At 46.7% G+C, this 22,721-nt stretch overlaps 1 protein-coding gene across 1 annotated transcript in view; it reads left to right on the top strand.

Moving 5' to 3' along the window:
- The window catches only part of LOC115415787 (partitioning defective 3 homolog), a 47,722-nt gene extending 26,125 nt beyond the window's left edge, over window positions 1-21,597 (top strand). The window contains exons 7-10 of the mRNA XM_030129425.1: window positions 5,223-5,362; window positions 8,404-8,532; window positions 11,347-11,382; window positions 21,472-21,597. Of these exons, the coding sequence (XP_029985285.1) occupies window positions 5,223-5,362; window positions 8,404-8,532; window positions 11,347-11,382; window positions 21,472-21,597 (431 nt within the window). The remainder of the gene's footprint in view (window positions 1-5,222; window positions 5,363-8,403; window positions 8,533-11,346; window positions 11,383-21,471) is intronic.
- Window positions 21,598-22,721: the final 1,124 nt, after the last annotated feature.

The following is a 22,721-nucleotide window of genomic DNA, read 5'->3' as shown; positions in this document are numbered from 1 at the left end:
CCAGAGTGGAAACGGTCTGGAATAGGAGCTGGTACCATAGTGGAAACGGTCTGGAATAGGACCTGGTACCAGAGTGGAAACGGTCTGGAATAGGAGCTGGTACCATAGTGGAAACGGTCTGGAATAGGAGCTGGTACCAGAGTGGAAACGGTCTGGAATAGGAGCTGGTACCATAGTGGAAACGGTCTGGAATAGGAGCTGGTACCATAGTGGAAACGGTCTGGAATAGGAGCTGGTACCAGAGTGGAAAGGGTCTGGAATAGGAGCTGGTACCAGAGTGGAAACGGTCTGGAATAGGAGCTGGTACCAGAGTGGAAACGGTCTGGAATAGGAGCTGGTACCAGAGTGGAAACGGTCTGGAATAGGAGCTGGTACCAGAGTGGAAACGGTCTGGAATAGGAGCTGGTACCAGAGTGGAAACGGTCTGGAATAGGACCTGGTACCAGAGTGGAAAGGGTCTGGAATAGGACCTGGTACCAGAGTGGAAAGGGTCTGGAATAGGACCTGGTACCAGAGTGGAAAGGGTCTGGAATAGGAGCTGGTACCATAGTGGAAACGGTCTGGAATAGGAGCTGGTACCAGAGTGGAAACGGTCTGGAATAGGAGCTGGTACCATAGTGGAAACGGTCTGGAATAGGAGCTGGTACCAGAGTGGAAACGGTCTGGAATAGGAGCTGGTACCAGAGTGGAAACGGTCTGGAATAGGACCTGGTACCAGAGTGGAAAGGGTCTGGAATAGGACCTGGTACCAGAGTGGAAAGGGTCTGGAATAGGAGCTGGTACCAGAGTGGAAACGGTCTGGAATAGGAGCTGGTACCAGAGTGGAAACGGTCTGGAATAGGAGCTGGTACCATAGTGGAAACGGTCTGGAATAGGAGCTGGTACCAGAGTGGAAACGGTCTGGAATAGGACCTGGTACCAGAGTGGAAACGGTCTGGAATAGGACCTGGTACCAGAGTGGAAACGGTCTGGAATAGGACCTGGTACCAGAGTGGAAACGGTCTGGAATAGGAGCTGGTACCATAGTGGAAACGGTCTGGAATAGGAGCTGGTACCAGAGTGGAAACGGTCTGGAATAGGAGCTGGTACCAGAGTGGAAACGGTCTGGAATAGGAGCTGGTACCAGAGTGGAAAGGGTCTGGAATAGGACCTGGTACCAGAGTGGAAAGGGTCTGGAATAGGACCTGGTACCAGAGTGGAAACGGTCTGGAATAGGACCTGGTACCAGAGTGGAAACGGTCTAGAATAGGAGCTGGTACCAGAGTGGAAACGGTCTGGAATAGGACCTGGTACCAGAGTGGAAAGGGTCTGGAATAGGACCTGGTACCAGAGTGGAAACGGTCTGGAATAGGAGCTGGTACCAGAGTGGAAAGGGTCTGGAATAGGAGCTGGTACCAGAGTGGAAACGGTCTGGAATAGGAGCTGGTACCATAGTGGAAAGGGTCTGGAATAGGAGCTGGTACCAGAGTGGAAACGGTCTGGAATAGGAGCTGGTACCATAGTGGAAAGGGTCTGGAATAGGACCTGGTACCAGAGTGGAAAGGGTCTGGAATAGGACCTGGTACCAGAGTGGAAACGGTCTGGAATAGGAGCTGGTACCAGAGTGGAAACGGTCTGGAATAGGACCTGGTACCAGAGTGGAAACGGTCTAGAATAGGAGCTGGTACCAGAGTGGAAACGGTCTGGAATAGGAGCTGGTACCAGAGTGGAAACGGTCTGGAATAGGAGCTGGTACCAGAGTGGAAATGGTCTGGAATAGGAGCTGGTACCAGAGTGGAAAGGGTCTGGAATAGGACCTGGTACCAGAGTGGAAGCGGTCTGGAATAGGACCTGGTACCAGAGTGGAAAGGGTCTGGAATAGGAGCTGGTACCAGAGTGGAAATGGTCTGGAATAGGACCTGGTACCAGAGTGGAAAGGGTCTGGAATAGGACCTGGTACCAGAGTGGAAAGGGTCTGGAATAGGACCTGGTACCAGAGTGGAAAGGGTCTGGAATAGGAGCTGGTACCAGAGTGGAAATGGTCTGGAATAGGACCTGGTACCAGAGTGGAAAGGGTCTGGAATAGGACCTGGTACCAGAGTGGAAAGGGTCTGGAATAGGACCTGGTACCAGAGTGGAAACGGTCTGGAATAGGACCTGGTACCAGAGTGGAAAGGGTCTGGAATAGGACCTGGTACCAGAGTGGAAACGGTCTGGAATAGGAGCTGGTACCAGAGTGGAAACGGTCTGGAATAGGACCTGGTACCAGAGTGGAAAGGGTCTGGAATAGGACCTGGTACCAGAGTGGAAAGGGTCTGGAATAGGAGCTGGTACCAGAGTGGAAAGGGTCTGGAATAGGAGCTGGTACCAGAGTGGAAACGGTCTGGAATAGGAGCTGGTACCAGAGTGGAAACGGTCTGGAATAGGAGCTGGTACCAGAGTGGAAACGGTCTGGAATAGGACCTGGTACCAGAATGGAGTCGAGCCGTTCCTCGTAGTGTAAACACAGCAATACAGATGTGTTCTCTTGGTTCATGTGACCTGTGGTTTTCCGCTGTGGTCCGACTCCCCAGAGGTGGGGGCTTCATGTGTGTGGGTCTGACTCCCCAGAGGTGGGGGCTTCATGTGTGTGGGTCTGACTCCTCAGAGGTGGGGGCTTCATGTATGTGGGTGGGAGCTCTGACTGAAGCCTGAACCTTTAAACTCATTCATCTCCTGCTCTGTTTACTGGTTTGAACCAGACTCCTCTGCTCCGTCCTAATCCCAGGAGGATCGGAATCAATCAAACAAGAGCGTCGTAACAGGAAATAGTCTGGGTTCTTCTTAATCAAGCTGATGGGGGTGTAACAGGTCCACCCCCCTGTTTAGAACAGGAGCACTGCAGGAGTTTACCAGAGCATTAATGAGGAAGCAAGTGTGCAGCTGGGAGGAGGAGGGGCTCATCAACGGAGGGGGGTGGTGGTGGTGGTGGGGTCCACAGAGTCCACATTCCACAGTGGATGTGAACAATTTAGTTCCAGATACAAGAGATTGTTTTAAGCTACAGGTGGATCCAATTGGAGGAGAATCGGAGTCGTTTGGAATTTTGGATGAATTTCGGAAAATGTCTCAATGATGACAGATGGAAAACTGTAGATGTTGTGAACTTGCTGTGACCTTGAACTTTGTCCTACTGGGACCAAAATGGACTGGGTTGGTCCGAGGGCCTAGGCCTATCTGTGGGGAAGATCTGGGAAAGATGGGTGGAAGAGTTTTACACCAAAGATGAACAAACAAACAAACAAACACACAAACAAAGCAAAGTGATCACAGTACCTCCTGGAGGAGGTAAAAAAGCTGAATAAATGAAACCACAGTTCCCTAAGGCGTCATCCACTAAAGGATCCAAACACAGACATGTTCAAATGGAAATAAAGTTATCAGGTGTAAAACTCTGAATATTAGATTCAACAGTCAGCCGATAAACCATGAGCCTCATGGATTCATGGAAACGACACAGATACAGTTCACATGTGGACTCAGGGATTTAAGGCATATGTTCATGCCTTCATATGTTCAATCCATATATAATGGCAGTGTCTGGGGACAGCTGAGGGCAGTCTGGGACAGTTGAGGACAGTCAGGGACAGTTGAGGACAGTCAGGGACAGTTGAGGACAGTCGGGGACAGTTGGGGGCAGTCGGGGACAGTTGAGGACAGTCTGGGACAGTTGGGGACAGTTGAGGACAGTTGGGGGCAGTCGGGGACAGTTGGGGGCAGTTGGGAACAGTTGTAGACAGTTGAGGACAGTCTGGGACAGTTGGGGACAGTTGAGGACAGCTGGGGGCAGTCGGGACAGTTGAGGACAGTCGGGGACAGTTGGGGGCAGTCGGGGGCAGTTGAGGACAGTCTGGGACAGTTGGGGACAGTTGAGGACAGCTGGGGGCAGTCGGGACAGTTGAGGACAGTCGGGGACAGTTGGGGGCAGTCGGGGACAGTTGTGGACAGTGAGGACAGTCGGGGATAGTCAAGGACAATCGGGGGACAGTTGGGGACAGTCGGGAAAAGTCTGGGACAGTCGGGGATAGTTAAGGACAGTTGGGGATAGTTGAGGACAGTCGGGGAAAGTTGGGGACAGTCTGGGACAGTTGAGGACAGTCGGGGATAGTTAAGGACAGTCGGGGATAGTTGAGGACAGTTGGGGAGAGTCAGGGACAGTCTGGGATAGTTGGGGACAGTCGGGGATAGTTGAGGACAGTCTGGGACAGTTGAGGACAGTCGGGGACAGTTGGGGGCAGTCGGGGACAGTTGTGGACAGTTGAGGACAGTCGGGGATAGTCAAGGACAATCGGGGACAGTTGGGGACAGTCGGGAAAAGTCTGGGACAGTCGGGGATAGTTAAGGACAGTTGGGGATAGTTGAGGACAGTCGGGGAAAGTTGGGGACAGTCTGGGACAGTTGAGGACAGTCGGGGATAGTTGAGGACAGTCGGGGATAGTTGAGGACAGTTGGGGAGAGTCAGGGACAGTCTGGGATAGTTGGGGACAGTCGGGGATAGTTGAGGACAGTCAGGGATAGTTGAAGACAGTTGGAGATAGTTGAGGACAGTCTGGGACAGTTGAGGACAGTCAGGGATAGTTGAGGACAGTTGGAGATAGTTGGGGACAGTCTGGGTCAGTTGAGGACAGTCGGGGATAGTTGAGGACAGTCGGGGACAGTTGAGGACAGTCAGGGATAGTTGAGGACAGTTGGAGATAGTTGAGGACAGTCTGGGACAGTTGAGGACAGTCAGGGATAGTTGAGGACAGTTGGAGATAGTTGGGGACAGTCTGGGTCAGTTGAGGACAGTCGGGGATAGTTGAGGACAGTCGGGGACAGTTGAGGACAGTCGGGGATAGTTGAGGACAGTTGGAGATAGTTGGGGACAGTTGAGGACAGTCAGGGATAGTTGAGGACAGTCGGGGACAGTCTGGGATAGTTGAGGACAGATGGGGACAGTCTGGGACAGTTGGGGATAGTTGAGGACACTTGAGGACAGTTGGGGACAGTCGGGGATAGTTGAGGACAGTTGGGGACAGTCAGGGATAGTTGAGGACAGTTGGGGACAGTCGGGGACAGTTGGGGACAGTCCACCCATGTCTGAGTCCACCTGACTGAACCCAGTGTCTGTATCAGAGACAGGTCCACATGGACACAGCAGTGCTGGACAGACCTGTCCACATCCTCAGGTGTCCTCAGGTGTCCCCTGCTCTCTGCTCCTGCAGGTCCTGAAGGTCTGGGCTTCAGTATCACGTCCAGAGACGTCCCCATCGGAGGTTCAGCGCCAATCTACGTCAAGAACATCCTGCCCCGAGGAGCCGCCATCCAAGATGGCCGACTGAAGGCAGGAGACCGCCTCCTGGAGGTAAGCACCGCCCAAGTACTGGGGCATACTACTGTGTACTACTGTGTACCAGTGTGTACTACTGTGTACTAGTGTGTATCAGTGTGTACTAGTGTGTATCAGTGTGTACTAGTGTGTATCAGTGTGTACTAGTAACTACAAAAGCACTCTGAGAGCACAGACCCCCCCAGGGCACCCCCCCCACCCCCCACCCCATCACTACCAAACTTTACTCATTTGTTCCAGTTTCGACATTTACTGAACATTTCATCCAAATCCGTTCATAACTTTTGAGTTATCCTGCACACAGAGAAAGAAACAGACAGAGAAAACAGAACCTTCATTAAGGAACACCAGATACTTTGGCTGATGTGCCTTTAATTCTTTGGTTCCTTCCATTGGTCTCAGGTTCTTAAAGTGTCCAAACATAAACTGAAGTGAACTTTAAAGTGTTTGTGTTTTAGATTCATATGAACATCTGTCCCATCTGACTGTTCTCATTCTATTTACACACTGGACCTGTTGAACATTCACAGATTCACAGATGGACTGAACAGATAATAGAGGTCAGAGGTCAAAGGTCAGTCTGTCTATTCATATGAATATAATAGGAACATGTTAAAGGAACGTCTAAATACAGGAGATGGAAGAAAGGAAAGAACCAAAGACAGAAACTATCAGTTAAAATGTCCTTTTACAGTCAGTACAATCCAGGACTGGTGAGGGGTCAAAAAATAAATAAATAAATAAATAAAATAAAATAAAATAAATAAATAAATAAGTATATATATATATATTATATAGGGCTGGGCAAGTTAACGCATTATTACCGCCTTAACGCATTCATTAGATGACGCAGACAATTTTTTTTTGATGCCGTTTTATTTTAACTCCTATTCTTCTGCTCGTGTGTGTGTAGCGATTAGCTGCAGATAGACAACAGGTTTACCAAGAAAAGACGGACGCCCAAAACTTCTGTCCAACTCTGTTCCTGTAGACTCACTGTAAAACTGACACATACAAACAAAACATGTCTGAGTTCTGTTCACTGCCTTAGTACATTTACATGGCATTATACACTGAACAAAAATATAAACGCACCACTTTTGTTTTTGCTCCCATTTTTCATGAGCTGAACTCAAAGATCTAAAACTTTTTCTCTGTACACAAAAGGCCTATTTCTCTCAAATATTGTTCATAGATTTGTCTAAATCTGTGTTAGTGAGCACTTCTCCTTTGTCCTTTGCTGAGATAATCCATCCACCTCACAGGTGTGGCAGATCCAGATGCTGATTAGACAGCAGGAGTATTGCACTGGTGTGACTTAGGCTGGCCACAATAAAAGGCCACTCTAAAATGTGCACTTTTACTGTATTGGGTGGTCCAGGGGGGTCAGAAAACCAGTCAGTATTTGGTGTGACCACCATTTTCCTCGCACAGTCTTCTTCATGAATTCTCTGAAACAGCTTTGGAGATGGCTTATGGTAGAGAAATGAACATTCAATTCACAGGCAGAAGCTCTGGTGGAGATTCCTGAAGTCACATGACCAGTGCATATTCCCTCAAAACTTGTGACATCTGTGGTATTGTGCTGTGTGATAAAACTGCACATTTTGGAGTGGCCTTTTATTGTGGCCAGCCTAAGGCACACCTGTGCAAAAATCCTGCTGTCTAATCAGCATCTTGATCTGCTACACCTGTGAGGTGGATGGATTATCTCAGCAAAGAACAAGTGTTCACTAACACAAATTTAGACAGATTTGTGAACAATATTTGAGAGAAATAAACCTTGTGTGTACACAGAAAAAGTTTTAGATCTTTGAGTTCAGCTCATGAAAAATGGAGCAAAAACAAAAGTGGTGCGTTTATATTTTTGTTCAGTGTGCATTTAAATGAATGGGAAAAAGGCCACTAGCTCGATGCTAACTTGAATGGGAAAATCCATAGACACGCTAACGATTAGCATTTACAGATTTACTGAAGATTTACAACACCTTTTTTATCCAGAAACAAAGGTTCACATCAGAGATATTTGATACTATTCATTCTGACAACAACTGAACATAAATACTCAGGCAAACGTTTTTGGGGCCATACAAACAGAGTGAAAGAAACGTGTCTGATAGTTCCTTCTTATGTCTGAACTGACTACGGGAACACCACAAGGACAAACAAGAAAAGCACTTGGACAGTGCAGACCTCCACCAAGGCATATGAGTGCCCCCACCCCAATCACCACCAAAATTTAGTCATTCTTCCTTGTACCAGTATCAACATTTACTGAAAAATTCATGAAAATCCCTCCATAACTTTTTTGAGTTATCTTGCTAACAAACAAACAAACAAATACGCACGCATGCAAACACACAAAGCAAAGCGGTCACAGTACCTCCTGGCATAAACATCTGTTAGTGCAGCTTATTCCCACCACTAGAGGGCCCCCTTTGTTTACATTGAACACCCTGAACATCACATATTATTGGGCTTATTAGTATTAGTACTGATTAGTGGGACTAAGACTCCTGTCAATCACTCACAACTGGAAATAAACCTGTGTGGACATAAACATGTGTAACAGTAGCGGTCTGTTCCATGGACTTTTTCATTTGAAATGTCTTCAGATGGTGGGGGGGGGACACACAGGTGTTTGGAAGCACTGACATGTGCAATTATTTTTATCAGTGGAGTACTGCAGTCTGAAATATCACTGAAAGGAAATACACACTGTTGATGCCGGCAACCCCCTCCATACACACACATATATATATATATATATATAATATATATATATATATATATGTATATGTATATATAGTATATATATATATATATATATATATATATATATATATATATATAATATATATATATAATGTTTATGACTGTCCAGGCTGTTGTCTTGTATGTCCAGTCCATCAGGGTCACACCAGGTCATGTAGACCATCAGTATGTTCTGGACAAATGAGTACTGATGGAGGTCAACATGTTCAAGACACACTTCTCCTCTTCCTCTTCTTCCTCCTCCTCTTCTTCCTCCTCCTCCTCCTCCTCCTCCTCCTCAGGTGAACAGTGTGGACCTGAATGGGCGGACTCAAGAAGAGGTGGTGTCTTTGCTGAGGGCCACGCCCATGGGCGGAGCTGTGGGTCTTCTGGTTCTACGACAGGAGGAGGCGTTCCTTCCACCAGAGATGGTACGTCTGTGTGTTCCACAGCTGCTAATGTTAGCTGCTGTGTCCTGGTTTGGCTAATGTTAGCTGCTGTGTCCTGGTTTGGCTAATGTTAGCTGCTGTGTCCTGGTTTGGCTAATGTTAGCTGCTGTGTCCTGGTTTGGCTAATGTTAGCTGCTGTGTCCTGGTTTGGCTAATGCTAGCTGCTGTGTCCTGGTTTGGCTAATGTTAGCTGCTGTGTCCTGGTTTGGCTAATGTTAGCTGCTGTCCTGGTTTGGCTAATGTTAGCTGCTGTGTCCTGGTTTGGCTAATGTTAGCTGCTGTGTCCTGGTTTGGCTAATGTTAGCTGCTGTGTCCTGGTTTGGCTAATGCTAGCTGCTGTGTCCTGGTTTGGCTAATGCTAGCTGCTGTGTCCTGGTTTGGCTAATGTTAGCTGCTGTGTCCTGGTTTGGCTAATGCTAGCTGCTGTGTCCTGGTTTGGCTAATGCTAGCTGCTGTGTCCTGGTTTGGCTAATGCTAGCTGCTGTGTCCTGGTTTGGCTAATGTTAGCTGCTGTCCTGGTTTGGCTAATGTTAGCTGCTGTGTCCTGGTTTGGCTAATGTTAGCTGCTGTGTCCTGGTTTGGCTAATGCTAGCTGCTGTGTCCTGGTTTGGCTAATGCTAGCTGCTGTGTCCTGGTTTGGCTAATGTTAGCTGCTGTGTCCTGGTTTTGGCTAATGTTAGCTGCTGTGTCCTGGTTTGGCTAATGCTAGCTGCTGTGTCCTGCTTTGGCTAATGCTAGCTGCTGTGTCCTGGTTTGGCTAATGTTAGCTGCTGTGTCCTGGTTTGCTAATGCTAGCTGCTGTGTCCTGGTTTGGCTAATGCTAGCTGCTGTGTCCTGGTTGGCTAATGCTAGCTGCTGTGTCCTGGTTTGGCTATGTTAGCTGCTGTGTCCTGGTTTGGCTAATGCTAGCTGCTGTGTCCTGGTTTGGCTAATGTTAGCTGCTGTGTCCTGGTTTGGCTAATGCTAGCTGCTGTGTCCTGGTTTGGCTAATGCTAGCTGCTGTGTCCTGGTTTGGCTAATGCTAGCTGCTGTGTCCTGGTTTGGCTAATGCTAGCTGCTGTGTCCTGGTTTGGCTAATGCTAGCTGCTGTGTCTTGGTTTGGCTAATGTTAGCTGCTGTGTCCTGGTTTGGCTAATGTTAGCTGCTGTGTCCTGGTTTGGCTAATGCTAGCTGCTGTGTCCTGGTTTGGCTAATGCTAGCTGCTGTGTCCTGGTTTGGCTAATGTTAGCTGCTGTGTCCTGGTTTGGCTAATGCTAGCTGCTGTGTCCTGGTTTGGCTAATGCTAGCTGCTGTGTCCTGCTTTGGCTAATGCTAGCTGCTGTGTCCTGGTTTGGCTAATGCTAGCTGCTGTGTCCTGGTTTGGCTAATGCTAGCTGCTGTGTCCTGGTTTGGCTAATGCTAGCTGCTGTGTCCTGGTTTGGCTAATGCTAGCTGCTGTGTCCTGGTTTGGCTAATGTTAGCTGCTGTGTCCTGGTTTGGCTAATGTTAGCTGCTGTGTCCTGGTTTGGCTAATGTTAGCTGCTGTGTCCTGGTTTGGCTAATGCTAGGTGCTTTTTTAACTCACCTGTCTGTTGCCTCTGCGTTTGCGTCTCTAACTTCATCCACGCTCTCTTCTGTCTGCGTTGACAGACACAGGACACATAGAAGGCAGAACAAACACACACTGGTTCTGAATATAAGCAGGATGCTCCACGTGCACGGCTCCACGTGCACAGCTCTGTTCAAAGGTTTCCAGATGCTGTTGATTCCACTCACATCCTGGAACTTCCCACATTTTTGCCAGCCACTGTTCATGTAGTTTGTGCGATTGGACCAACTGCTGCGTTTGTACACAGACACCAGATGTGACCCATAATTATCTGTGCAGAAAATCAGGTGTGATGTGGTGCACATCTGGAGCTGCATCTGAGGTGCATGATGAAGGGATGAGCGAGAGCAGGAAGTAGAACACTGAGGATGAAGGAGGGTTTGGGTGGGTGGAGAGGCCCAGAAAGTGGTCTGGGTCGATTTAGGACCACATATGACAGTGTCTGGGTCAGATTTAGGACCACATATGAAAGTGGTCTGGGTCAGATTTAGGACCACATATGACAGTGGTCTGGGTCAGATTTAGGACCACATATGACATGGTCTGGGTCAGATTTAGGACCACATATGACAGTGGTCTGGGTCAGATTTAGGACCACATATGACAGTGGTCTGGGTCAGATTTAGGACCACATATGACAGTGGTCTGGGTCAGATTTAGGACCACATATGAAAGTGGTCTGGGTCAGATTTAGGACCACATATGACAGTGGTCTGGGTCAGATTTAGGACCACATATGACAGTGGTCTGGGTCAGATTTAGGACCACATATGACAGTGGTCTGGGTCAGATTTAGGACCACATATGACAGTGGTCTGGGTCAGATTTAGGACCACATATGACAGTGGTCTGGGTCAGATTTAGGACCACATATGACAGTGGTCTGGGTCAGATTTAGGACCACATATGACAGTGGTCTGGGTCAGGTTTAGGACCACATATGACAGTGGTCTGGGTCAGATTTAGGACCACATATGACAGTGGTCTGGGTCAGATTTAGGACCACATATGAAAGTGGTCTGGGTCAGATTTAGGACCACATATGACAGTGGTCTGGGTCAGATTTAGGACCACATATGACAGTGGTCTGGGTCAGATTTAGGACCACATATGACAGTGGTCTGGGTCAGATTTAGGACCACATATGACAGTGGTCTGGGTCAGATTTAGGACCACATATGACTGTCTTCTTCTTCTTTTTGTTCTAGAATGCTGAACCACAGGTGCACCCCCCCACAGACCTGGTAAGACTCTGCCCACACTCATGTAAACCTCTCCTCTACTTATCCTCTGCTCCTCCCCTTTTCATGCCTGTTGTTCATATGTGTCGTCCCACCCAGCTGGTCCTCAAACACAGATGCATGCTGGGAGTTTTCCTCTGTAGTAAACACACACGGTGCTCAGTTCACTGCATCTGCATCCACACTTAGTCCAACAAATCCTCATTTCATGGTTCATCAGTATGGAGCTGGGGCTCTGAACCCCCCCCCCCCCCCCCCCCCGAGCCGTGGTTGTCAGAGTGAGGGGGTGACAGTGGGGGGGGCAGGGGGGGAGTCTGCTTTTATTTGTCAGCTGTGGATAAGGCTGTTGCTCTGGGTTTTCTACAGACTGTGGTATGTGTGGTGAATATTAACCAGCATGTTTACTGAGGGTTGAACTGGAATGGAGAACAGACTGACCACTACTGACCACTACTGACCATACACTACTGACTAGGGATGCACTGATACCACTTTTTTCCAGACCCAGTACAAGTACAAGTACTTACATTTGAGTACTTGCCGATACTGAGTACTGGTACGAGTACTTAAACCCTTTCATGCATAGTGGTCACTCCAGTGGACAGCTATTCTCCAGCTGTTCTCTGTATATTCATGGGTTTTGGTTGTTTTAGTTCATATCAGCCACACAGTGGACACTACATCATCCCATAAACTGCAATTCATCCCATTACTGTAACTTGGCTGTTCTTGATAAACCTGATCTGCAGTAACATGTTTTAGTGCAAATCAATTATTTGTTAGACAAAAAGTTTTTTTTTTTTTTTGCATATTACCTCCATGAAGTGAGTAATAACTAGCAGTAGAATATGTTAAAATGTGAGAAAACATCAGATTAGTAGGATTATAATCTTTCATTGTTTTTATCTCACTTTCTGATATTGGGTTTTAAACACATTTCTTTACTTCAAAAATTAAACGCATGGACATTTTGTAACTTCATTAAAAAAACTCAATTGCTTTTTTTTTCATGCCAAGGGGGGATAAAAACAAGAAAAAAGAAAAAAATCTTGACTATGGTTGTCATAATTCATACATGAAAGGGTTAATAATACTGTAACAGTTCTGAGTTCTTTAGAAAATGTGCTTCATTGTCATACTGTCTTTACAGTCTGACTGTACCAGAGTGCTGCTCATCACATTTAACCTTATGTTTTGTTAAACATGGCATTGCCATACATTTCACTAAATTATGTTTATGTTTATGCATTTGGCAGACACTTTTTTCCAAAGCAACTTACAGGGGAAAACTAATCAAATCACTCAGTCAATCAAATTTTATTATATAGCGCCAGATCATAACAAAAAAGTTCTCTCATGACACTTTATAAATAGAGTTGGTCCAAACCAGACTCTAAGCCAATTACAGAAACCAACAGAATCCTCCAGGAGCAAACACTTGTAACTGGTGACAGTGGAAGGAAAAACTTCCCTTTAGCAGCAGAAACCTGGAGCAGACCCAGACTCCTGAGGATGGACGACTGACAGGACCAGCTGGGGTTAAAGAGAGAGAGTAGAGAAAGAGAAAAAGAGAGAGCGATAGAGATGGAGACTGTGGGAGAGGGGGAGAAGGGGGGAGTAGGGGGAGACACATGGAGGCAGTTGAGGATAAGTGAGTGATGATGATGAAGGCAGGAGAGAGGCAGGACCACCGCAGCAGGTCCAGAGATAATCCTGGGAAAATCTGTGATAATCCTGGGAAAAACCTTATTAAAATACACTATATTGCCAAAAGTATTCACTCACCTGCCTTGACTCGCATATGAATTTCAGTGCCATCCCATTCCTAGTCTATGGGGTTCAGTCTGACGTGGCTCCACCCTTTGCAGCTCTAACAGCTTCAACTCTTCTGGGAAGGCTGTCCACAAGGTTTAGGAGTGTGTTCATGGGAATTTTGGACAATTCCATGCTCCCAACTTTGTGGGAACAGTTTGGAGCCGGCCCCTTCCTCTTCCAACATGACTGTGCACCAGTGCACAAAGCAAGGTCCATTTGGACATGGAGGACAGAGTCTGGTGTGGATGAACTGGACTGGCCTGCACACAGTCCTGACCTCAACCCCATAGAACACCTTTGGATGAATTAGAGCGCAGACTGAGAGCCAGGCCTTCTGTCCAACATCAGTGTGGGACCTCACAAATGCACTTCTGGAAGAACGGTCCAAAATTCCCATGAACACACTCCTAATCCTTGTGGACAGCCTTCCCAGAAGAGTTGAAGCTGTTAGAGCTGCAAAGAGTGGATCAATGTCATTTTAAAACCCTATTGATTAAGAATGGGATGTCACTTAAGTTCATATGCAAGTCGAGGCAGGTGAGTGAATACTTTTGGCAATATAGTGTATTTAAAAGGGAATGTCCCATGAAAAGAGCCTGGATTGTCTTGTACAAGGTCTGGGGACCACCAGACAACGTTCCCTAGACGAGCGGAGTGGTCGTGGGGCAACATAAGCTTTTATTAGTGCACCTAGGTAGGTAGGAGCAGACCCACGGAGAATTTGTGGCTAGGATTAAAGATTTGAATTTGATGCGAGCAGCTATGGGTAGACCAGTGGAACTCAATAAGTAAGGGGGTGACATGTGCCCTTTTAGGGTGAGTAAGGGGGTGACATGTGCCCTTTTAGGGTGAGTAAGGGGGGGACATGTGCCCTTTTAGGCTGATTGAAGACCTGTCGCACTGCTGCATTCTGGACCATCTGTAGTGGTTTGACAACACAAGCTGGGAGGCCCGTTAGAAGAGCACTGCAGTAGTCAAGACGGGAGATAACCATAGTCTGCACCAGGAGCTGGGTGGAGATAACCATAGTCCTGCACCAGGAGCTGGGTGGAGATAACCATAGTCTGCACCAGGAGCTGGTGGAGATAACCATAGTCTGCACCAGGAGCTGGGTGGAGATAACCATAGTCTGCACCAGGAGCTGGTGGCCTGTTGGGTTAGGTATGGTCTGATCTTTCTTAGGTTGAACAGAGTGAAACGGCATGATCGGGTGACAGAGGCAACGTGATCCGTGAAGGTCAACTGATTATCAATCATGACTCCCAAGTTTTGTGCTACACTGGTAGGAGCCAGAGGTATGGAGTCATAGTGATGGAGATGGTCCTGCTGTATGGTTGGCTTAGCTGGGAAGACCAGCAGTTTCAGTTTTGGACAGGTTCAGCTGAAGGTGATGGGCTTTCATCCATGCAGATATGTCAGAGAGACAATCTGAGATCCGCACTGAGACTGTGGAGTCATCAGGTGGGAATGACAGATAGAGCTGGGTATCATCAGCATAGCAATGATATGAGAAGCCGTGTGAGTGGATGATCTGACCCAGTGAGGTGGTGTATATGGCAAAAAGCAGGGGGCCCAACACAGAGCCTTGGGGGACCCCCGTGGTGAGGCGGTGAACTGCTGATGTGTGCCCTAGCCAGGACACACTGAAGGACCGACCAGTAAGGTAAGATTGAAACCAGGAGTGGGCGTGGCCTGTGATGCCCATGTTCCAGAGTATGGATAACAGGATATGGTGACTGACAGTGTCAGATGCTGCTGATAAGTCCGTAGAATGAGTACTGAAGACTTGGCTGCTGCTCTAGCCTCTTTCAAGGCTTCTGTCACAGACAACAGAGCCGTTTCAGTGGAGTGGCCGATTTTGAAGCCAGATTGGTTGATGTCAAGGAGGTTATTTTGGGAGAAGAATTCTGTGACCTGTTTGAAGACCGCCCTTTCGATGAGCTTAGAAAGGTATGGGAGGAGTGAGACTGGTCGATAATTGTCCACTTGAGTGGGGGTGAGGGAAGGTTTTTTGAGTAGTGGTGTTACCTGCGCTTGTTTAAATACTGTAGGAAATGTTCCTGAAGTCAGTGAAGCATTCATCACATGTGTGATTGGTGCTGTGATAGTAGGGGGCTACAGACTGTAAGAGGTTGGATGGAATAGGGTCCACAGGCATGTTGTAGGACGGCTAGAGGAAAGGAGTTTAGACACCTCGTTCTCTGTGAGGGGAGTAAATGAGGGGAATGACGCAGTTGGGCTTTTATCAGTTGAGTTAGTAGTAGCCATAGTCAGGGGAGAGGAAGCAGTGTGGGATGAGGATGATGTTGAAGAAGGAGGCGTGCAGTCTATGGGTGGATTCAGTGAACTGACTGCTGATAGTAGACACTTTATTTGTGAAAAATGAAGCAAAATCATCTGCTGTCAGGTTGGTAGTGGGCGGTGGAGGTGGAGGGTTGAGTAGTGTTTTAAAGGTTGAGAATAGTTTCTTGGTGTCGGTGGCAGAACGAATTCTGTTCTTATAGTAAACCTTCTTTGCAGCAGTGACACTGGATGAGAAGGATACCAATAGTGACTGGAATGTGATCAGGTCAGAAGAGCTTTTTGTTTTGTGCCATTTTCTCTCTGTGGCTCTGAGGTTGGTACGCAGCGACCGGAGGGTATCATTGAGCCATGGGTGGGACTGGGAGGATGGAGCGGGTCTGGTGGATAGAGGACACAGACTAAATTATTAACACAAGTGCAACAAATTGTTGTTAATAACATTTTAATGTTCAACTGAAAACAAACATGGCATTTCCACACATTTTACTTAAATGGAACAAGATATCTCAGAGCCAACATAAAACTGTGGCAGAACAACTGAAATCAACCTGTCTGTGAGGGCTAGGCCTGTTTGGAAAAAGTCAGGGGCAGGTTCTTTTACCAGACCATACCTGCTTTATTTATAATGCACTTTAAGAACTTCACAGCTGGACAAAGTGCCGTACACAAAACATAAAACAAGGGATGAAAGAAGAAAATAAGTAAAACCAGTGGTAACACAGGGTGCAAAGAGGGTTACGAACACAAAATACAACCATCATAAAAACTAAGACAAATTAAAATCTGACAAATGCAACATGATATATAGATATATATCTATATATCTATATCTATCTATATGTGTGTGTGTGTGTGTGTGTGTATATATATATATGGGAACTGGGTCCACAGCTCTGGGGCAGAAGCACAGCAGAGCCCACAGTCACACCAAGCTTCTGTTTAGTTTTTGGAACCACAAGCTGCAGCTGATCTGACCTGAGAGAGCTAGGGGGGTATAGGGGTGGATCATGTCAGAGAGGTAGGGAGGGGCCAAGGCCATTCAAACATTTAAAAGAAAAGATGAAAAGAAGCTTCTGTGCATGATCAGCTGTGAGTGTGTTAGTGTTTTCATCTCCACTGTGTGCCACTGGGCTGACCGGCCTTTCACTGTCCACACTGCTGCGTGGGGCTGACAGGTGTTTGTGGACATTTGAGCCAGAGTGGGAAACCTGCCTTTGTTCACCCCCCAGTACCTGCCTTTGTTCACCCCCCAGTACCTGCCTTTGTTCACCCCCCAGTACCTGCCTTTGTTCACCCCCCAGTACTGCAGCGGGGTATCTTCTCCATCGGCTGTGTTCTCCCGTCGGTGTGTCTCTAACTGAAGGGCAGCTCCCACTGGTGCTCTGCTTAGTCCTGGTGATTCTTGCTCCTCTGCTGTCTCATCAAACACACTGTCCAGACCCAGACCACTGCTGGCCTGGGGGGGGCTCCTCCAGACCACTGCTGGCCTTGGCTGTGGGTGTCTTTCTGGCAGGGGCTCCTCCAGATCCTCCTGCTGGTCTTGTGCTCCTCTGGACGCCTTCTGCAGCCCTGCATCACATCTCCTTGGCCTCTGCAGTATTACTTAGATTTGAGAAAAAACGATCTTTATACCTGGAAACAGTCAAAATTAAATATTAGCTGGTATCAGACAAAGCAGAACAATCTGTGGAATATTCCACATGCATATCAGTGTATGACAATTCAGTCACTAAGAATGTTCTGATCACACTCACATACACAGCAAATAGACCAGACACACACCACAACACACACACATGCACATGCACACACACACACACACACCCATGCACACACACACAGACACACACCCATGCACACGCACACACACACACACACACCCATGCACACACACACAGACACACACCCATGCACACGCACACACACACACACACACACACACATGCACACACAAACACACACACCCATGCACACGCACACACACACATGCGCACGCACACACACACACACACACACATACGCACACACACATACACACACATGCGCACACACACACACACATACACACACACACACACATGCATGCACGCACACACACGCACACACATGCACACACACACACACACACACATACATGCACACACACACACATTTAGATGAACACATACACAGACTGACACACATGAATAGACAGAAACACACAAAGACACAACACATTCAGTACACACACACACACACAACACACACTGATGAACACACTTGACCTTGGATGCAGTACAGTGGGTTTTTCTCTGTGTTGGTGAAGTGTCTTTTGACGGCGGCAGCTCATGTCCCCTTCATGGTTTTAATGCAGTGGTCCTGGTCTGTTTTCTTTGGTCCTGGTCTGTTCTTTAGTCCTGGTCTGTTTCTTTGGTCCTGGTCTGTTTCTTTAGTCCTGGTCTGTTTCTTTGGTCCTGGTCTGTTTCTTTGGTCCTGGTCTGTTTCTTTGGTCCTGGTCTGTTTCTTTGGTCCTGGTCCTGTTTCTTTAGTCCTGGTCCTGTTTCTTTGGTCCTGGTCTGTTTCTTTAGTCCTGGTCTGTTTATTTGTCCTGGTCTGTTTCTTTAGTCCTGGTCTGTTTCTTTGGTCCTGGTCTATTTCTTTGGTCCTGGTCTGTTTCTTTGGTCCTGGTTTGTTTCTTTAGTCCTGGTCTGTTTCTTTGGTCCTGGTTGTTTCTTTGGTCCTGGTTTGTTTCTTTGGTCCTGGTCTGTTTCTTTGGTCCTGGTTTGTTTCTTTGGTCCTGGTCTGTTTCTTTGGTCCTGGTCTGTTTCTTTGGTCCTGGTCTGTTTCTTTGGTCCTGGTTTGTTTCTTTGGTCCTGGTCTGTTTCTTTGGTCCTGGTCTGTTTCTTTAGTCCTGGTCTGTTTCTTTAGTCCTGGTCTGTTTCTTTGGTCCTGGTTTGTTTCTTTGGTCCTGGTCTGTTTCTTTAGTCCTGGTCTGTTTCTTTGGTCCTGGTTTGTTTCTTTGGTCCTGGTCTGTTTCTTTGGTCCTGGTTTGTTTCTTTGGTCCTGGTTTGTTTCTTTAGTCCTGGTCTGTTTCTTTGGTCTGGGTTTGTTTCTTTGGTCCTGGTTTGTTTCTTTGGTCCTGGTCTGTTTCTTTGGTCCTGGTCTGTTTCTTTGGTCCTGGTTTGTTTCTTTGGTCCTGGTCTGTTTCTTTAGTCCATGGTCTGTTTCTTGGTCCTGGTTTGTTTCTTTAGTCCTGGTCTGTTTCTTTGGTCCTGGTTTGTTTCTTTAGTCCTGGTCTGTTTCTTTGGTCCTGATCTGTTTCTTTGGTCCTGGTCTGTTTCTTTGGTCCTGGTTTGTTTCTTTGGTCCTGGTTTGTTTCTTTAGTCCTGGTTTGTTTCTTTGGTCCTGGTCTGTTTCTTTGGTCCTGGTTTGTTTCTTTGGTCCTGGTCTGTTTCTTTGGTCCTGGTTTGTTTCTTTGGTCCTGGTCTGTTTCTTTGGTCCTGGTTTGTTTCTTTGGTCCTGGTCTGTTTCTTTGGTCCTGGTTTGTTTCTTTGGTCCTGGTTTGTTTCTTTAGTCCTGGTCTGTTTCTTTGGTCCTGGTTTCTTTCTTTGATCCTGGTCTGTTTCTTTGGTCCTTGTCTGTTTCTTTGGTCCTGGTTTGTTTCTTTGGTCCTGGTCTGTTTCTTTGGTCCTGGTCTGTTTCTTTAGTCCTGGTCTGGTTCTTTGGTCCTGGTTGTTTCTTTGGTCCTGGTTTGTTTCTTTGGTCCTGGTTTGTTTCTTTGGTCCTGGTCTGTTTCTTTAGTCCTGGTCTGTTTCTTTGGTCCTGGTTTGTTCTTTAGTCCTGGTCTGTTTCTTTGGTCCTGGTTTGTTTCTTTAGTCCTGTCTGTTTCTTTGGTCCTGGTCTGTTTCTTTGGTCCTGGTTGTTTCTTTAGTCCTGGTTTGTTTCTTTGGTCCTGGTCTGTTTCTTTGGTCCTGGTTTGTTTTCTTTTGGTCCTGGTCTGTTTCTTTGGTCCTGGTCTGTTTCTTTGGTCCTGGTCCTGTTTCTTTGGTCCTGGTTTGTTTCTTTGGTCCTGGTCTGTTTCTTTGGTCCTGGTTTGTTTTTTTTGTCCTGGTCTGTTTCTTTAGTCCTGGTCTGTTTCTTTGGTCCTGGTTTGTTTCTTTGGTCCTGGTTTGTTTCTTTGGTCCTGGTCTGTTTCTTTGGTCCTGGTTTGTTCTTTGGTCCTGGTTTGTTTCTTCTTTGTCCTGGTCTGTTTCTTTGGTCCTGGTTTGTTTCTTTGGTCCTGGTCTGTTTTTCTTTGGTCCTGGTCTGTTTCTTTGGTCCTGGTTTGTTTCTTTAGTCCTGGTCTGTTTCTTTGGTCCTGGTTTGTTTCTTTAGTCCTGGTCTGTTTCTTTGGTCCTGGTCTGTTCTTGGTCCTGGTCTGTTTCTTTGGTCCTGGTTTGTTTCTTTGGTCCTGGTCTGTTTCTTTGGTCCTGGTTTGTTTCTTTGGTCCCTGGTCTGTTTCTTGGTACCTGGTCTGTTTCTTTGGTCCTGGTCTGTTCTTTGGTCCTGGTTTGTTTCTTTAGTCCTGGTCTGTTTCTTTGGTCCTGGTCTGTTTCTTTGGTCCTGGTTTGTTTCTTTAGTCCTGGTCTGTTTCTTTGGTCCTGGTTTGTTTCTTTAGTCTGGTCTGTTTCTTTGGTCCTGGTTTGTTTCTTTAGTCCTGGTCTGTTTCTTTGGTCCTGGTTTGTTCTTAGTCCCTGGTCTGTTTTCTTGGTCCTGGTTTTGTTCTCTTTGGTCCTGGTCTGTTCTTTGGTCCTGGTCTGTTTCTTTGGTCCTGGTCTGTTTCTTTGGTCAGAAGTAGGGATGCACTGATACCACTGTTTTCCAGACTGAGTACGAGTACTTCCATTTGAGTACTTGCTGATACTGAGTACTGATCCTAGTCCTTAGTAATCCCATTCCAGTCGTTGGTTCCTTTTGTAAATGTGCTTTATTGTCGTTGTCATTAGTCTGACTGGAACAAAGTGCTGCTACTGACATTTAATGTGTTGGAATGGAGCGTTTGTCAGTTAATTCCACCAGGGGCGTCGCTCTGAATTAACCATACTAGACAAATACCACGAAGAAGAGGAAAGTTTAATGAAGAAGAAGAAGAAGAAGGTCAGTAATACCAACCTGTAGACGACAGAGGAACACTACTGTGATACTAAAGGTAGTGTTTTCTCTGTAAGCTTTAAAAGTTTAGCTTCAGCAGGAAGAGAAAAGACAGATGAGGGACAGGTTTGGTTTGCACTTCCGCTGGCGGCGGTCCGCACCGCTCCGTACTCCTGCTGGTATTCTGTGTCTGGGTACTCATCCTCCATCAGCTGGAAAACAGATGAATGTAGTCAGATTACAGACAGAAGGCTGCGTCTGTATCTGTGTGTGAACAGTACTGTCAGTGTTACTCTGATCATCTCTTTGGTTCCATCTCCACACTCTTCACACTCACACACATTCTTGCTCCTCCTCGTACCTGCTGCACTGAACTGGGAATGGCACACGGACACAAGTGGTATCAGTGCATTTGTAATCGGATTACTTTACGAGTACAAATACGAGTACACGCACTGAGGTATTGGAGCTGATGCCTGATACTGGTATGGGGGTCGGTGCATCCCTAGTCAGACGTGTCAGAAGCTGGTTCACAGCAGGAATGAGCTGATGCCAGTGCGATGGAGGAGCTCACTTTTGGGTTAAGTGGTCAAACGGAGCCAGCACAGACACGGCCTTTTCCACAAGTGTCCACTGATGAGCAGTCAGATTGTCAGGGAGGTCGTACCGGGAACCAGAAGTTCCCAGGGTCCTCTTGTGCTCGATAACAGACTGCAGCGTGTAGACCTGCTATTCCAGCGGTCTGCACATCCTGTTGGAGTCTTTTTATCGGCCGGCTGAGCTGCACCTCAGTATCTTCCAGGTGGGAGTAGGCTAAGGCGGAATGTTAAAATGTCCGACTGTTTTTCCGTGTGACTGCCACAGCATCAGCTTCACCCGTCTGTGCCAAAAGGCCCTGTGAACAGCCTGCTGCAGGCTGTGTGCAGCACACGGCAGGCTCTGGACTTCAGCATCAGCATGTTTTTGGTGTTATCCCTGAGCACAACGTGAACAGAACTTTTTGAGATGCTCCACGTCTGAAGCATTTCATCGAACGCACCAACGATGGCCTGGCTAGTGTGTGAGCCCCGAAACGGTCTTGCATGCCGGAATCACTTTCTGTGGCGGTAAAAATTTTCATCGATCCACTGTGCAGTTAAGCCAGTGTTTTTCAACCTTGTGGTCGAATGGGGTCGCCTGAAATTTCTACTAATTGATAAAAAAAAAAAAGATACTGATGAAAATATTTTTTATGATTCAATATATTTTTCATTATAATTAAAACACCACAAATTTTTCCTATTAAAAATTCAGTGTCAAATCAAATTTAGGATGTAAAATCTGAGAGGGTGTGTCTGTACTGGACACAGTCAGTCAAAAACAAGACCGAACAGAGTATATGTACACTACAAACACAAAATTAAGGATATTTAATTGTTTTGGGTCATGTTTTTTGTCCATTTTGCCATTTGTAAATAAAACTGTCTGGTCATTAAAAAAAGTGTTTCAATTCAATTCACACGCAAAAATTTAAAAAGCGCTGTGCAAGAATCCCAACTGAAAAAAATAGCCCAAAAAATGAAAAATATCCTTAAATTTTTGTTTCTAGTGTATGTATATAATACATGATATCACCTAAGTGTTCTCTAAAATTAACTTTTATTTGCAACATAGTATAGCAAACTATTACGTGATCAAAAACAATGAATTTTAGTAAAATAAAAGTCTCAGTTTGAATGTCTATGGTTGTCAGGAATTTGGTGATGATAAAATGGGGTCAGGAGGCAAAAAAAAGTTGGAAACCCTGAGTGAAGCTGATGACACTGCTGGTCCAAATATCTGTGGTGAAGCTAATATCTGAAACGAAGTCGTGCAGCTTCGGTAACCGCCGTGTCTGTGCTGGGGATCTCATAGCTGGGCTCCAGTACGTTGAGAAGACGTCCAAATCCATATTGGTCACCAACAGTCAAAGGCTGGTCATCCGGAGCAGTGAACTGGGAGGAGCCTGTTATCCTCCACTGCTGTCTCCTGGACACTTTCTCCGTCTTCTACAGCGTTTGCCGCAAAGTCGGTTGTGTCGGGTTTCCCCGCTGCTAGCATTAGCAGTTCCTTGAATTTCGTATCGTGTTGGTACT

The sequence above is a fragment of the Sphaeramia orbicularis genome, unplaced genomic scaffold, assembly GCF_902148855.1.
Source record: "Sphaeramia orbicularis unplaced genomic scaffold, fSphaOr1.1, whole genome shotgun sequence".
NCBI lineage: Eukaryota > Metazoa > Chordata > Actinopteri > Kurtiformes > Apogonidae > Sphaeramia > Sphaeramia orbicularis.
Note: the sequence above shows the minus strand (reverse complement) of the source record. Positions and strands in the feature narration are given on the sequence as shown.